The 14,569-nt window shown below is 48.6% G+C and overlaps 1 protein-coding gene across 3 annotated transcripts in view; it reads left to right on the forward strand.

Annotated features, from left to right (window-relative positions):
• LOC144159111 (galactose-3-O-sulfotransferase 2-like) overlaps positions 1-14,569 on the forward strand; it is an 80,824-nt gene that overhangs the window by 61,204 nt on the left and 5,051 nt on the right. For all 3 annotated transcript variants that reach the window (XM_077690398.1, XM_077690400.1, XM_077690399.1), the window contains exons 2-3: positions 9,341-9,441; positions 11,392-12,087. In XM_077690398.1, coding sequence (XP_077546524.1) covers positions 9,341-9,441; positions 11,392-12,087 — 797 coding nt within the window. The remainder of the gene's footprint in view (positions 1-9,340; positions 9,442-11,391; positions 12,088-14,569) is intronic.

Below are 14,569 nucleotides of genomic sequence, written 5' to 3' on the forward strand. Positions count from 1 at the left end.
ATGATTTTCGGAGTAAGCGCGTTGGTAATATTTTCTCGGCGACAATGATTCTGGCCGAGTTTTTTTGTCTTTATGGCTCCTTTAACGATAAACATCCAATGATTGATTGATTGTGGCGCGCCGACGCGACGCAGGCGATGAGGCGCGCCGTAGTGGAGGGCTCCGGATTAATTTTGACTACCTGGGGATCTTTATCGTGCACCGAAATCTCGTACACACGAGCGTTTTTGCTTTTCGCCTCCATCAGAAAAGCCGCCGCCGCGGCCGGGAATCGAACCCGCGACCTTGTGCTCAGCAGCGCAACGCCTTAGCCACTGAGCCACCGCGGCGGGTATAAACATCCAATGCCACATGATTCCGATACCCGTGGTTCCACTGCCACGCATCCTCTGCGTACGCTGCCTCATTTGGAACCACGTTATGAGAGCCAGAAAGAGAGTACAGCCAATTTATCCACTGCCTCCGGCCTGGGCGTCTCATCTCTATTCGTAACCTGTCGCTCGACAGCCCTCGTCGCGTAGCAGCAGCGGAGCCCGAAACTCGCGCGTGTGTGCTCACGGCGGTGGCCGTGCCAACAGGCCCATGTCGGCGGTACATGACTGGAAACGGCAATGGAGGCGCCGCGACCCGAATGGCTCGCACGTACTGCCGTGGATGTCGCCATGCCGGGTTCCCCTGAGAAGTTCAGTGCAACCCATCGAAGGTGCAGCGTACCGTGTGACGATACACGTGCGCTAAACCAGCCCGAGCCGAGTCGGACATTGCACGTTGGTCGAATCGCGCACATGCACACATTTTGTGAAGCGAGTAGGTCATTTTTCCGAAGCAATTTGCTGGGCCTAGCTTGCATTTCTTCATGACGTCATGCCTTTAGGGTCGGGTTAGAGGGGTGGGGGGGTGGGGATATGGGTGAAGCCATTTAGGGGCTGGAGCTGTTGGCGTCTCATGTCGTCGTCGTAACCGTCGTATCATGTAGTCACGGTACTAAAACACTCGTTTACGCCTCGCGCTGTAACGCTTCGTAATCCGTACTAAAACATTCTGGGACACTCGGTTTACGCCTCGCGCTAGGGAGCTTCGGGCTTCAAAGACAAGAGACTTTTACAGCAAAGCCGTATGCCTCTACCCCCCAACGGTTTCATCTCCGTTGTCTAAAACGCCAAGGCACCAAGAATACACTTGTACACTGCACGCTTCGCCCCCGCAGGGTTCACGTTAGCGGAGATGGCCCGGGATTTTTTATATGCTGTCTTCCGCCGTGCGTGAACTGTTTACAACTGTGGGTGGTCTCTCGGAGAATTCTTTTAAGATAGTGTTGTATAGTGTTTGAATTGAATTTGTGGGATGTCACACAGTGATTCCAGGCGCATTTGGCTCCCCAGAGAGATATTAAGGGAAGCAGCCCCAAAATTTTGCCCGGTTTCCAGTGGCCGCGGTTCACCTGGATGGTATTAGTAAGGAGATCTCATTAAATGGGAGGTTGAGGGATAGAAAAATTAATAGCAACAAAATGGAATAATTTACGTGCAATGCTAATTTATTAACAACGGAGCAGGAGATACTGTTTCGTCCATACTACGAAGAAGCTCCACCACTGGTCAGTTGCTCAATCTTCGATGTGGCTGCTGACGCCGCCCCTCTCAGGAAGTCCTGGGAATACTGTCGATCGTAACAATGTTCGCTTCTGCGACACTCCGCCAGAAGAACGCGACTGAGGTTTGTGTCAGGCACGGACGCTCGGAAGTGGGTGCAAATGCAACTGCCTAAGGCATTCAGCGTTTTTGTGGTGCTGACCAGTTCAACTTGCGCGCATGGCCGACTATGCTTTTTAAGCTCTTCCCTGATAAAGATGTCAATTGGTGTAGCATGTGATTGGATTGTCAGGTAGCTTGGCGCGATGTGGCCAGAATGGGAGGAAGGTTTGTCCAAACACGGGTGCGCATTCGGGAGGTTTTTGATTCGGCCGCGCAATCGTACAAAACCGTCGAAATTCGAGAGCCTCCCGGACAATTCCGAAACCTGGCTGGCATGCAATAGTAAGAACCTAAGCAAAAGTAAAGTGAGCGTGTGAAAAAGGGAATTCATCGTAATGCAGGTAAGCATGCCTTTGTTCCCTCAATCCCGTGAAAGGCTGGCCTTCCTGCATTGTTTTATATCTGTGGGGGGTACTGCTGCATGGCGAATAACAAAAGAAGCTACGCACACACACAAGCTCAGTCTCTGTCTGCTGATAATCTATATCTATCAATATACCTCTTCATCCTGTTCTTGTGCAGGAACGCGGTGATAAAGCCAGATAAGGAGCAGGACATCTCCCCCCTCCCCCGTTAGTGAGTAGGGGAGGCATGCAGATGGCAGTGATGATACGTCCGGCCGGAGAAATATTTTCTCGTTTTCCCTCAGTCAGTTAATACTTCGATAAAACATTCTTTCTCCTCGTCAACGTATACTCAGGGGCACAAGAAAGATTAGAAGAAAACGTGCAGGAAATTAACTACTCAAAATCTTCAATGTTTGTTTTGGCTGGAGTCACGTGGAAGTTTTGGTGTAGATTTTTTTTTTTTTTTCCGTGGAGGAGGTTTGTCGCGACGTACTCATGTACAGGGGCAGTCAAATGTAAACGGACCACGGGAGCTCGCAGCATTTAAGTGACTCCTTGAAAAAGTCCTTCTAAACTGAAATCCACCCGCACCCACCCAGTTTATCCCGACAGCTGCATAGAATGAAATTATCCCGGAGTCACAGACCCGTGCTCCGTTTCCTTTTAGCTTCCCCTCTACACACGCGCCGACGCATTTTTAGCTGGATACGGACATGCGTAACATTATGCCGTACGACGCAGTCAAAAAGCATAGTAGCGACCTCATTCCTACGAACGCCTCGTTATTCCAGAGGGAGTGAATGGACCTTATCGCTTTCACGAGCTTTGAGCATGTTTTCAACGCCTCATTATTATCACTGAGCAAACAAAGGACGGCTACCGACGCCAAGCACCCCAAAGTCGACTGGATGTCGTAAGGGTGCGTTATCTTCCGTGAATCCGTTTCTTCCCACCGTTACCACTATTTGCGAAGGCCGAGCTCTGATAAACGCTTGCTCAATTGCCACAACTCGGCTCTGGCAACACCTTCCAGACGGGAACCAAGGAATGTTGGCAGCGGCGTCTGGGCTCCGGTTACGCGCGTCTATTGCTGTGATGCTTTCACCGTTCATTTGCCCTTGAAATTTTCGCACTGAAAACAAGCATTTCTAGACAGCCCAGGAAGGCCAAGAACCACCACACATTATTAAATCACAGGTCGCGGGTTCGATTCCCGGCCGCGGCGGTCGCTTTTCTGATGGAAGCGAAAAGCAAAAACGCCCGTGTGTTCGAGATTTCGGCGCACGTTAAAGATCCCCAGGTGGTCAAAATTAATCCGGAGCCCTCCACTACGGCGCGCCTCATCGCCTGCGTTGCGTCGGCGCGTTAAACCCTACAATCAATCATTATTAAATCACAAAGACAGGCTAGTCACACACAGGGATATTATACATCACTATAGGTTAGCCAGATGCAAATATCTACCTGCCCAGTATACACCCTTACTAGGCCAGAGGCAGTCGCAGGGCAACGGTTGCAGACACAATTTCTCAAGCCCTGTTTCCCTCAACCGTCGCTATCTAGACCTATATTCAGACTTCTCCACTCTACACAACAGAAGAGCTAACAGACCTAAGTAAGGCCCATGTGGTACTGTCATGAGCTAAAAAACAACAACAAAAAAAAAAGCGACTCACTATATAGCAATTCCGATATAAATACACTTAGAAGATACAATATTAAGACAACAGAACAATGGGATACTGTTCCGCTCAGCTCCACATTCGAGCCACAACTCACAGCAGTCCAGACGGGCGAAACCACCGCTGTATCCAAGACTTCTATCCATCAGAACCCATCTCGGGCATCAAATACAGTCGTCTCTCTCTCTCTCTCTCTCTCTCTCTCTCTCTCTCTCTCTCTCTCGTCGGAGGCGGCCACAACCCTTAACTGCCTTAACTAACAGTCTAAGCCAGTCACTATGTCCACAGGAGTGCTGAATAACCGTCAGCGCGAGAAGACTTTGCCGTAAATCTTCGTACAATTGCTCCACATCACCGTGTCGAACGCAGCTTTTAAAGTGTGCTGCTAATAAATTTACAGCAATCCCTTGATACGAAGAAATCTCTGATAAAATTCTCGCTTGATTCGAGGATTTTGAGGGTCCCAAGCGCAGCGCAGGGAGAGCAAATCATCGCAGCTTGTAACGAAGTAACGCTTACGGCGAAGTCATTTTTATGCCCCGAAAGCCTCGTTATAAAACAAGTCTGCTGTATTTCACTAACGTTATATTAGTAATTAGCACTCCGTTTCCCGGTTGGACCGGGCTGTTAGCATGCCGCCGATATGAACTTGAGACTCGGGGAACCTTTCGTCTGGTGCTGTTAAAGTGAAAGCTTTCTTAGGGGGACCGTTGGCGTCCTCTTAGAGAACTAAGGCGTTTCTGCATAGACCAGTTGGTCGACCGAAAAGCTCTGGTGAGGTCTCTGGACACACGGCGTGTGCGTGAAACCGGGTTTGTTGCATTGCGTTGAAGCTGTTACTTAAAAATCACGAAAAAACACCGGTTCTAGATAAGACAACACACGTATGGATCTTGCAGAAGGAATCCGGTAGTATATCTTTATCTCATAACCCACTTACAGGTACACATTTGGATCGTTCGCAGATGCGCCTACTTAGTGCGCAAAAAATCGTAGCATGGGTACGTTCATCGTTTGCGATTTCGGTCTTAGAAGGTTTGGCGATCGATTGGACGCACTTCTAGCTTCGCGTTTCTCTCAGCTTTCTTCAGGAAGGAGTGGTAAATTTTGCGACTAGACGAACCGTACAAGCTTCCTCCGGACGGGGTATATACCCCACAGTGCGGTTTTCACCGCACGGAATGTGTAATAGCAGCAGCTCTTTACAACGCTGCACACAACCACTCGCCAAGAGGCAGGAGCCGTGGCAAGTCCAAGTTTCCCTGCGTGGTCATTTCGATCGTGAAACGACTTGGTATGGGCGTCGCGCGGTTGCCTTCTCGTGGGAGTGGGTCGCCGCGCTTGCAGCGGCGACGAACCCGGGGTCCACTTATCTGCGCGCTCACCCGTATAGAGCGTTGCGGATTAGGCCGCTCGCGTAAATAGCAACTCGTTCCCTCTCGTTTGCGGAACCGGAACGGGAAACCTTGCAGCCCGATAGAGTATGGAGTCACGGCGGTGTACGAACGCCTTGGCATGCGCAACCTGTCGGGGAGCCTCCACACGCCCACCACGGGATTGCCTGCCGTTGGTGCCGTGCCGACTCTTTTCTGATAGGACTTCGGGACACGAGAAACAGAAAAGTGCAAGCGAATTGTAACGTTGTGGCGTCACGGGTGGTTACGGGAGTTACGTGCCATGAAAGAGGAATCGGCGTGTCTTGTTTGCCGACCACGTCGTTGCGGGTTTCTAATTTCCGGTCGGCGCAGAAGCGGCGGTGTTGCAGCACGTGTAGCGAAACCTTTCATGCTGTAAGATTTGCGTGCGTGCCAAGAAACGCTGGGTTAGTGGCCGAGTAATGTTCCTTTTTCCAGTAGCGTAGCCCTCTCGCGGCGGCCGCCCGAACCACACTTGGAGGATTGTAGAAGAACACGCCCCCCTTTTTTTCCGCGTGTCCTGCGCAGTTGAGGAAGCCGTCCCAGCTGCCAGGCGTGTTATTGGTGGTGAAGGAGTTTTTCGATGGAAGCCGTAGCGACTACCTGTCGGCCGCTTTCAGGGCTCAGGAAACAGAGCACCACTTTGCTGGCTCGGCGTTCGGAACTGCCTAATCCAATATGGCATCGTTGTGTTTACATTTCAACCCCCCCCCCCCCTTCAAGAATGGCGGATCAGTAGCAGAGCGCTACTGGAAAAAGTTCCATTCTGGGAACATCGTCTACGATTCTGTCGTCTGACGTGCTTTGGTTGACGAACCGTCCGTCACAAAAGTTTGGATTGCACTGTTGCTACCGCAAATACTGTAATATCCGGGAACCGGCGGGGCAGTTGTAGGTGAATGTTTGCAGAGTTAAAAACAAAGCAAAACAAATATTTATACACACCGAATTCTCTCTGATTTGCCTTCAGACGTCATGTGCGACTCCAACCCTTACAGCCTATATACGCACGATTCGCGAAGGTTGGAGTGAAGAATTAGTCCTGTGCATGACCCGAGATTTGCAACCCTTCTTTTTGTATTTTTAGCTGCGCAGCTCATCTCTGTGTTTTAAGTGACGGCAAGAACCGCAACTGAAACGTAACTGGGCGTTTATTATTGTTGCCGCTGCTCTTCAAGCTCAGTTCAGTTATTTTCCTGAAAAGGCATCTGTCAGGGGAGTATTCGTTAGGTGTAGGGAATATGTACATTGTGAGAAAAACTAGTTCAGTATTTTGAAAGTACGTAGCAAATTTTTCTGAGAATTTCATTGCACAAAATAAAGGTACTACATCTCGGGGAAGTCGCGAGCTGTTCGTCGAAACAAAGAAGCGGCAAAAGTATCACTCTTAACCCTTTGAGGGTCAAATTTTTTCGCCAAATTTGGCCCTCCCGGGTCGATTTTTTATTGCTGATTCAAATTCTTCGGATGAATCTATTTCGAGAAAAAATTGTAGTAATTTTTTTAGGGCGACCATAAAGTGGCAAAAAAATCGTTTATGTTGTTACATATATGTGGTTTATTCATGAGCAACATAGGCAAAATTTTAAATAAAAACGGAAGAGTAACAAGACGGCACCTTTGGAGTAAATCAAAATCAGATAGACATCAGTTTCGTGGGCGCAAAAAGCGGAAGCGACCGGAGGACGATACTGAAACCAGCCGCTCCGTGCGCGAGGGCCCGCGCGGCGGGATGTGGGAGTGATAGACGGCGCACCGCTCATAAAATACAAAAAAAAAGGAGAAAAGAGCCTTATCAGTTTCGCAGGCGACCTTGGTCTGTGGCAGGCTCAAGAAGCGCAAAGCGCCCTGACTCCAGGGGCGGTATTCCCGTGTTTTGTCCCTTTTGTGTCCCTTTCAAAGTGTCCCTTTTGAGCGAGCCCTGATTGGCTAAAAGCGAACACCCGGATGTGACGCCATGCAAGCACGGCGGAGCTATGAGCCGTGGCTACTCGGAGCAGACGATTTGGAGCAGACGATTTTTCGTCGCAGTTCGCTCGCGGAACAATAAACACATAAAAGATACTCTGATACGGCTTCACTTCTTTAAAATGCGTTTGCAAGAACAGTTACGCTATTTGAATAAAAGGCCCACTGCTTAACCGGAAGTACGCCACGATTAAAGGGACGCAAAAGGGACGTTTTCGAAAGGGGCAGTTACGAGAATACCGCCCCAGGTGGGTGTAGAGTTCCTGCATATCGCGTAGCGTAAGAGGTGCGCGTCTGATTGCCACATGCCGCGCGTTCCAGTTCGCCAGGAAAGCCCGCTTTAGGTGGTGCGCATAAGACCCCGTATTCAGTCAGTTCTGCTCAACTGGGCATCGCTGGTTGCAGAAGCGGAGGGAAGCGGCGGCCGCTTTTAACTGATAAGCAGCCGACCAGCCGACTATCGTGCGCCAGTTTTTGTGCGCGCCGCTCCTGGCCACTCCTCCTCGCCACTGCCGCTGGCGCGGCGGCCCGGCTGCAGCTCCTACATGCTAGACGGGTGGCTTTCCCGCATGACTGGAACTCAAGATGGCGGATGGACGCGCAACTCTGCTCCTCCTAGGGGAGCTATATACAGGAACTTTAGGTGGGTGATACCCAGCGCGCCCCCTGGTTAGCGGATGCGCAAACGATAGCCGGCGCGCCGCTGAAGTAAATCATAAAAAATAAAAAGAAGAGCCTTCGGTGGAAGAAAAAAAATTGACGTATTTCCGAAGTGTGGCAGCACATGCCAAGCAAGAGGAATTGGCGAAAAAGGCGCGCTTTTTAAAGATACAAGCAATGCCGTACATGTACGTCATTGACCATTTTGAAAGTGTTTGCTGATGCCGTACATGTACGGCCGGGACCCTCAAAGGGTTAACAAAAATGCTAGTAAAAAGGTTGTGACCGGCTGTATTTACTAACTCCTTACGAACTTTACTGCTTCCAGAACACTACGCAGGTGCTGCCACTAAGTATGGAACCGAAATGCTATCGTTACTAGCATAGGCCGTGCACTTAGTAACTGCTGCCTGTTTGATACTAAAATTCATGGATAGTAACAAACTTCTATGAATTGGTAAATATAATAACTAGAGCACTTTTCACACTCCAAATCCCGGTTAAAAAGTTTTTGCAAATACACATGCCGGCTTTTATATGCTCAGATTAAAATGCATAATTCTAAACTTATCACTAAAGTATTTCATTTTTGCGACAAGCCCACTGACTCTTCAGATTACTTTCTGCTGTTGGCTATAAAATCAAGAAGAGCAGATGTATTTCTAAGGTAACTAAGTTATACTCGTGTGTGATACTCGTGAATTCCTTTCGTTTTCTTGCTCAATATATTTGTTGCCTGAGTGAGAGATGTGCGTGTTGAATATGTCTATCTCGAACTGTGCACTCAGCCGATCCACATTGTCACGCTTGCTTTTTACTATGTTATGCATGACCAGTTAGACCAAGTACCTAGTGTGTGCTGTTACAAGTAACTGATTAGTGCGTTATTAGTAAGTGCCAGGATGTTTTTATATGAGTGTAGAATGGACCCGTAAAGAGTGAGGGGTGCGATGCGTGAGGGGGGAACCGTTTCAGAATTTGGGGCAGAGGCAGAGGCTGGCAATGCGGCGACGCAGAAGAGAGTTTGGAAGAGCAGATTGTGACTTTAAAAATATACGCTGACATCACACGAGTACGAAGAATAAATGTAACTTGCTGCATGGCTGTGAACGGACTCTAATGCCTCGCTGAGGCATGACTAGTGTGGGTTCCAGATAGGAGACCCATATTCGAGATTGGTTGGAACAATGCATTGATAGGCGAGTGGTTTAACATGCTTCGAACCACGGCGAAAGTGACGTATTAGAAAACCGAGCGCTTTGTCTGCGGATGATGTCATATTCAGTGATATGAAGGGTCAATGACAGATCATTAGGTATTTGTATGCTCATAGCGATAGCTTATACAATGGCATCTGTGACGTTGTTTGCGCGTCTGAAATGTCACAAGCGGCCATGAATTATAACGATAAGAAAATGACGCCTGGGTGGCACACAAGGTTTTAGGCTCCCGGGCGGCCTTCCGTGCTTTGCATCCGCCGCTCACGAGACGTGTTCCGCGTTTCGTGTTCGCAGGCTCCTTTTCGGGACGAGATGCTTCGCCACTTCCACCGGGTCCTGGTCACCTGCGTGGCTTTCCTATCGGCCTCTCTGCTTGGAGTGCTGTTCGTCACAAGGTAAGCCTACTTTTGCCCACTTTCCGCGAACGAGCGCAGCGCACGAACGCTCTGGGTATAGTGGGACGAAGACGCTCAGCAACGGCTGCTGAACGCGCGCCGTTGACTTTGGATCAAGAACGCTGCCGAAGATTGGTCCCAATCTTGCAACGAGTTTCCTCATCACGAGTGCCTGTAGCCACGTCTGGAGGAAGAGAACGTTATGCGCTGTTTAAAATAAGTTCCCACCACGTTTTGATCCCCCAGCCTGTTGCTCAGCCTAGAGTCCTTCGATATTTGTGGGCTGAATTTGCACGCGTGCGGAGACCGTGGCTGAAGACAGCTGAAGATGATCGGTGCTTGGAAGCTTGGCTCTATTGAGGGAGCACATTTCTCATGCAATGGCAACATTACCGGCGCACGGCCTCAGGTGTACGATAATTATTTGAATCGGGCCCTAACTTTACAGGGGTGCATTTATTGACTCAAATTAAAACACCACAACGTTGATGGCCGCTCTCTCCTGATGGCGCGGAGGTGTTGGATTTGCCGTTAAATTAGTGGCGGCTGCAGAAGTGCAACCATTCTGATCAGAGTTCTTCAGTAACTCTGGTTCTGATTGCGCCAGCAGCGATTGCGGTCAGTATAGCTGCGGCCTGAAAATCACAGGCACTGATGGTCCCCAGGACTCGCCTGTTAACATTTCTGTAGGATTTTCTATTCATGAACCACGGGCTAAGAAACTATCGTGCACCAATGCGAATATCCATGAACACGCTCCAACCGGCTTAGTTTGCTTATTTTGGGAATACGTCACGTTTGTGCTGAAATAAAGAAATAAAACTCTGGCTTGCTAGACAGCGCCATATAGTGAAACCTAGATAAACCGAAACGTGCTTATTGTTTAATTTTTATTTCGGTAAAGAAGTGACATATGCCTAAAATAACCAAATAATACTGTAAGGAACATTTTCAGGTATCTGTAAACAATTTTCTAACGTTACATGATGGTTTTTAAGCCCATGGATCATTAATAAGTAAGTCCCATGAGAATGTAATCACGTGAGTCCCCATTAAGCATGAACTGCTTGCCGTTTTTATTATAGTTCATACCACCACAAGCTGCATGCAGAACTGTGGAGGCTACGTTGTTGTCAATAGAGCGCCCACTGAGGGCGCTTAACTCAGCGTGAAGGGAGTCCTCAAAGGAAATTCTAGTCTACCCTCTCGGTAAATGAAACCTTGAGACCCCGGCGCCTATTGTCGCTTTTTTTCGCGCTCAGTTAGGCGCCCGCAGTGGGCGCTCTGTTGACAACAATGTAGCCTCCACAGCATAGAGATAATATCCACAGTGCTGCATGCAGCTTGTGTTATGAACTATAAGTGACATGCAGACATGAAGGTGTATATGTGTGCCCTGTTTTTATTACTGAAAGAAGTTCTTGTGGAGGTTTTTGAAGATGCAGGCTTGAAGTCACTTGGTTCAATAAGGCAGTCTGTAAACAACGTGTAAAAAATTAGCTGATCCCGCATGTTGTGTGATGAACGGAATCTCTGTACAATTCCAAAAGTTTAAGTGATCGCTCTTAAGGGTTTGCCAAGATATACGGAGCGTATGCATTCCCTCACTCGCTAAGAAAGATTAAACGAAAGTCAGAGCACCGACAGTAACTAAGAAAGGCGAGACCGCACGCACCGGAAACTGAAAATGCTGAAAGTTTGCTGTAGAAAATAAAAATGTTCAAACACGACTTTAGTAGATAACAATATGCTGTCAAAAAGCACGAACGACGGGAAGAACTAGTGAAGGAGCAGAAATTGTGAGTTCAAATCCTTTATCTTTCTTTCAAACGAATCTAAGGATGCCCTGCCTGTGCACTGCTGTGCAATCTGTGCGCTGCCTTTAATTTAAGATCGCTTAGCATTCAAGAAACCTGACCATGTGCTCTCCTCTATCGCTCCCGTGCGCAGGACCCAGATGCAGCAGTACGCCAGGTCTGCCATCACGTGGCCCGAGAACACGCCGTACCTGCAGTCGTGCTCGCCTCCGCGCACCAACGTCGTCTTCCTCAAGACGCACAAGTGCGCCAGCTCGACGGTGATGAACATCTTCCTTCGCTTCGGCAGCGCGCACAAGCTCAACTTCGTGCTGCCGAAGTCGCAGCAGACGCACTACCTAGGCCATCCGCAGCCCTTCAACCGCAAGCTTGTGGCCGACCTCACCCCTTGTAACATGACCTACAACATCCTCACGCACCACACGCGGTTCAACTCGAGAGAGATGCGGCGACTCATGCCCGACGACACGCTCTACATCACCATCCTCCGCAGGCCCGAGTCGTTGTTCGAGTCCCTCTACTCCTACTGCTCCTTCTCCTCCATCTTCAAGAGGAACCTGACGGCGTTCGTCCACGACAAGAATCTCACGGCGTACCTTTCGAGGCATCGCCTGATCGACAAGCGCGTGGGGCTGAACCAGATGTCCTTCGACTTGGGCTTCGACGGGCCGTACGAATCGGAGGCCGCGGTGAACAAGTTTGTGCTCGGAATCGACGCCGCTTTCGACCTGGTCATGTTGGCCGAGAGGCTGGACGAATCGCTCATCCTGCTCAAGCACCTCCTCTGCTGGAACACCACGGACATGGTGGCGCTGAAACTCAACTCCCGGTACATGGTGCTCTTTTTTTGTGTTGTGTGTTCATACGCGTGGAAGTGAATCCCTTTTGTTCGCCACGTTTACGATTGAAGCGATGATTCTGCAAAGGAACGAATTAGGATGTATACAATACCGTTTCCAAGCAGTTTTACCTCTCTTTAATGCCAATAGTTTTTTTTTTCAGTAATCCCTCCTTCAGTGGCCTGGGGTCGCCTTCTGCTTTCGTAACAAAAATATACATAGATAATAATGAACATATTTTGATAGCGCAATTGGTGGGATGATTCATACATGACACATTATATGGATCAAAGGAAATGCTGAGCAGTTCAGAGGCAAAGCACAAGTCTATCTTCATCAAAAGTACTCAGCCAATGCTAATATCGTTATTTTAATAAAAAAAAAAACATTCAAGTGGTTCTCGCGAGTTCCGGTTAGTCACCGCCTCTAGGCAACAAAACTGCATCGAAAAGGCGCTAGGGAACTGCAGAAAGGTTACCTAAGTGATCTGTCATGATGTGAGAATGCGTGAGCGTCTGTTATTGGCTAGTTCTATACGGAGGTGTTTCTGGGAGGGCGTGTTCACATCGCTGCCAATAATGGGAATTGCAGTAATCGGCAATGAGTTTCTCGCTGCTGCTGTCATCTTTCACTCGCCGATCCCCCTGAATGCGTGCGTTAGAACTGTGGGTTAGTATTCAACGCCTCAGCCAAATTAGTGAGTTTGCCATAAGCTCCTGACGGCATCTGTAATACTCATTGCCCGATCCCTCTCAATAAGTATGTGAGAATTGTGGCTGGGTTTGTTGAAGTTTTAGTCAAGTAGAACTTGGTGGATGATGATGAACAACTTTATTCAGCCCAAAACTAAGAAAGAGAGGGGGAGATGTCCTAGAAACGCCTCCTTTCCTTAGATGGTGGCCCTTGAGCACAAACGGCGTCCGAGGTTAGTTGGAAGAGAGCTTTTCGGTGAATCAGCCATCCGCTTCTGATGGCTGCTGTCATTGTTACTGGCAAATCCACCTGAGTGGGTATGTTGTTAGGCCGTCGCAGCCAGCGGGAATTTCCATAACGGATTCTTGGTACGCTTCTTTGGAAGCGCCGCTTTTTTCACCAACTGAGCCAACCAAAGCGTGAGTGACGATGACGCATTAAGGGCGGGTTTGAACGCACACCCAGGTACTTTTTAAAATCAGGCACCCCTCCACCTAACTACGACGATGGCCAGATGCGTAGCTTTGTCGTGACGGATCATCGTCGTCTTTACACGATGAGCTGCAGGATTTGTGCTACCAATTGCACGTCCATGCCCCCCTCTCCAAATTCAAAACGCTTCGACCATGTCGAAATGAGGCTCTATACAGTGGCACTGGGAAGACTACGTCACATACATGCTTATATAATTTTTTCCTTGTTACATTGGCCAGATATTGCATTGAAAAACGCGTTGCTAAAAATCGGAATGACAAAACAATTTCTTTGAAATATCCATAGACACCACCTGGCATGCAGCTTGAAGAAACCACAAATTCTGGCAAAGCACGCATTAACCGAACTCGCATTACAGTGCGTAGAAACAAAAATCGGTTTACGAGTTGCCGTACAAACAGATGAGTGAATCCTAATCCGCCGTCGCGGATTCGCCGAAACAAATTCGTCCTACTGCTCCTCTCCCACGTGGACCCCCACACAAAAACAGCAAATACGCGATGTATAGCTTCTGGACATTAAAACGCGAACAATGCAGTACTTGCATGACGAACCAAAGCTTTGCCGCGCAGACAATATTACAAGTCGTGGCTCTCGCGAACACTGACAGCCCAGTTGCTTTCACTTTTTCCGCTTTCTCTTTCAGTGTTTGCACCTGACCCAGCCAGTGGTAGGGTGGCTAGAATGGGCTAGCCACCTTACCAGTGGGGCTCACTGTCGCGATAGTATTACAGTGGGGTTCCCAAGTACTTTACTGGGGTGGTTACCCAAGTTACATTGGCAAAGATCGCTGGCGTTAACATCTATTGACCGTGCCAAAACCCCAGGCATTTTCCCCAATTTACCAGACTCCCCGTGACCTCCTCAAATTGCTTCAATGTTTCCACGGCGAAGATCACGCTTTCTTTGTTCGAGCAAACAACGGCAATGTCGTCAGCATAGGCGAGAAGTTTGACCTCTGTCTCCTGTAGTCTAAATGCGCTTATTTTGCCATTATGAATGATGCTCAGACACAGCGCTTCAATGTATACACGAACAGCAATGGTCCAGGACAAGATGTGTTCAAACGAGTGAAGCGAATGAATTTTTTTTTTTGGATTGAATTTAAAAAAAAATTCAGATCCGCTTTTTTGCGTTTCTGATGCTGAGAACTGATCGGGCATTGTTTTTCATCTGTATTTCCGTCATGAACTTTCACCGCTGTACACGGTATTACATACTGGCAAAGGATTTACGAAAGCGCAGCAAATTGAATTCAAAAACTTTCTTTTTTAAATTGCACAC

Source organism: Haemaphysalis longicornis, unplaced genomic scaffold (assembly GCF_048455015.1).
Source record: "Haemaphysalis longicornis isolate Haplotype H1 unplaced genomic scaffold, Haemaphysalis longicornis Haplotype H1 scaffold_10, whole genome shotgun sequence".
Taxonomy (NCBI): Eukaryota; Metazoa; Arthropoda; class Arachnida; order Ixodida; family Ixodidae; genus Haemaphysalis; species Haemaphysalis longicornis.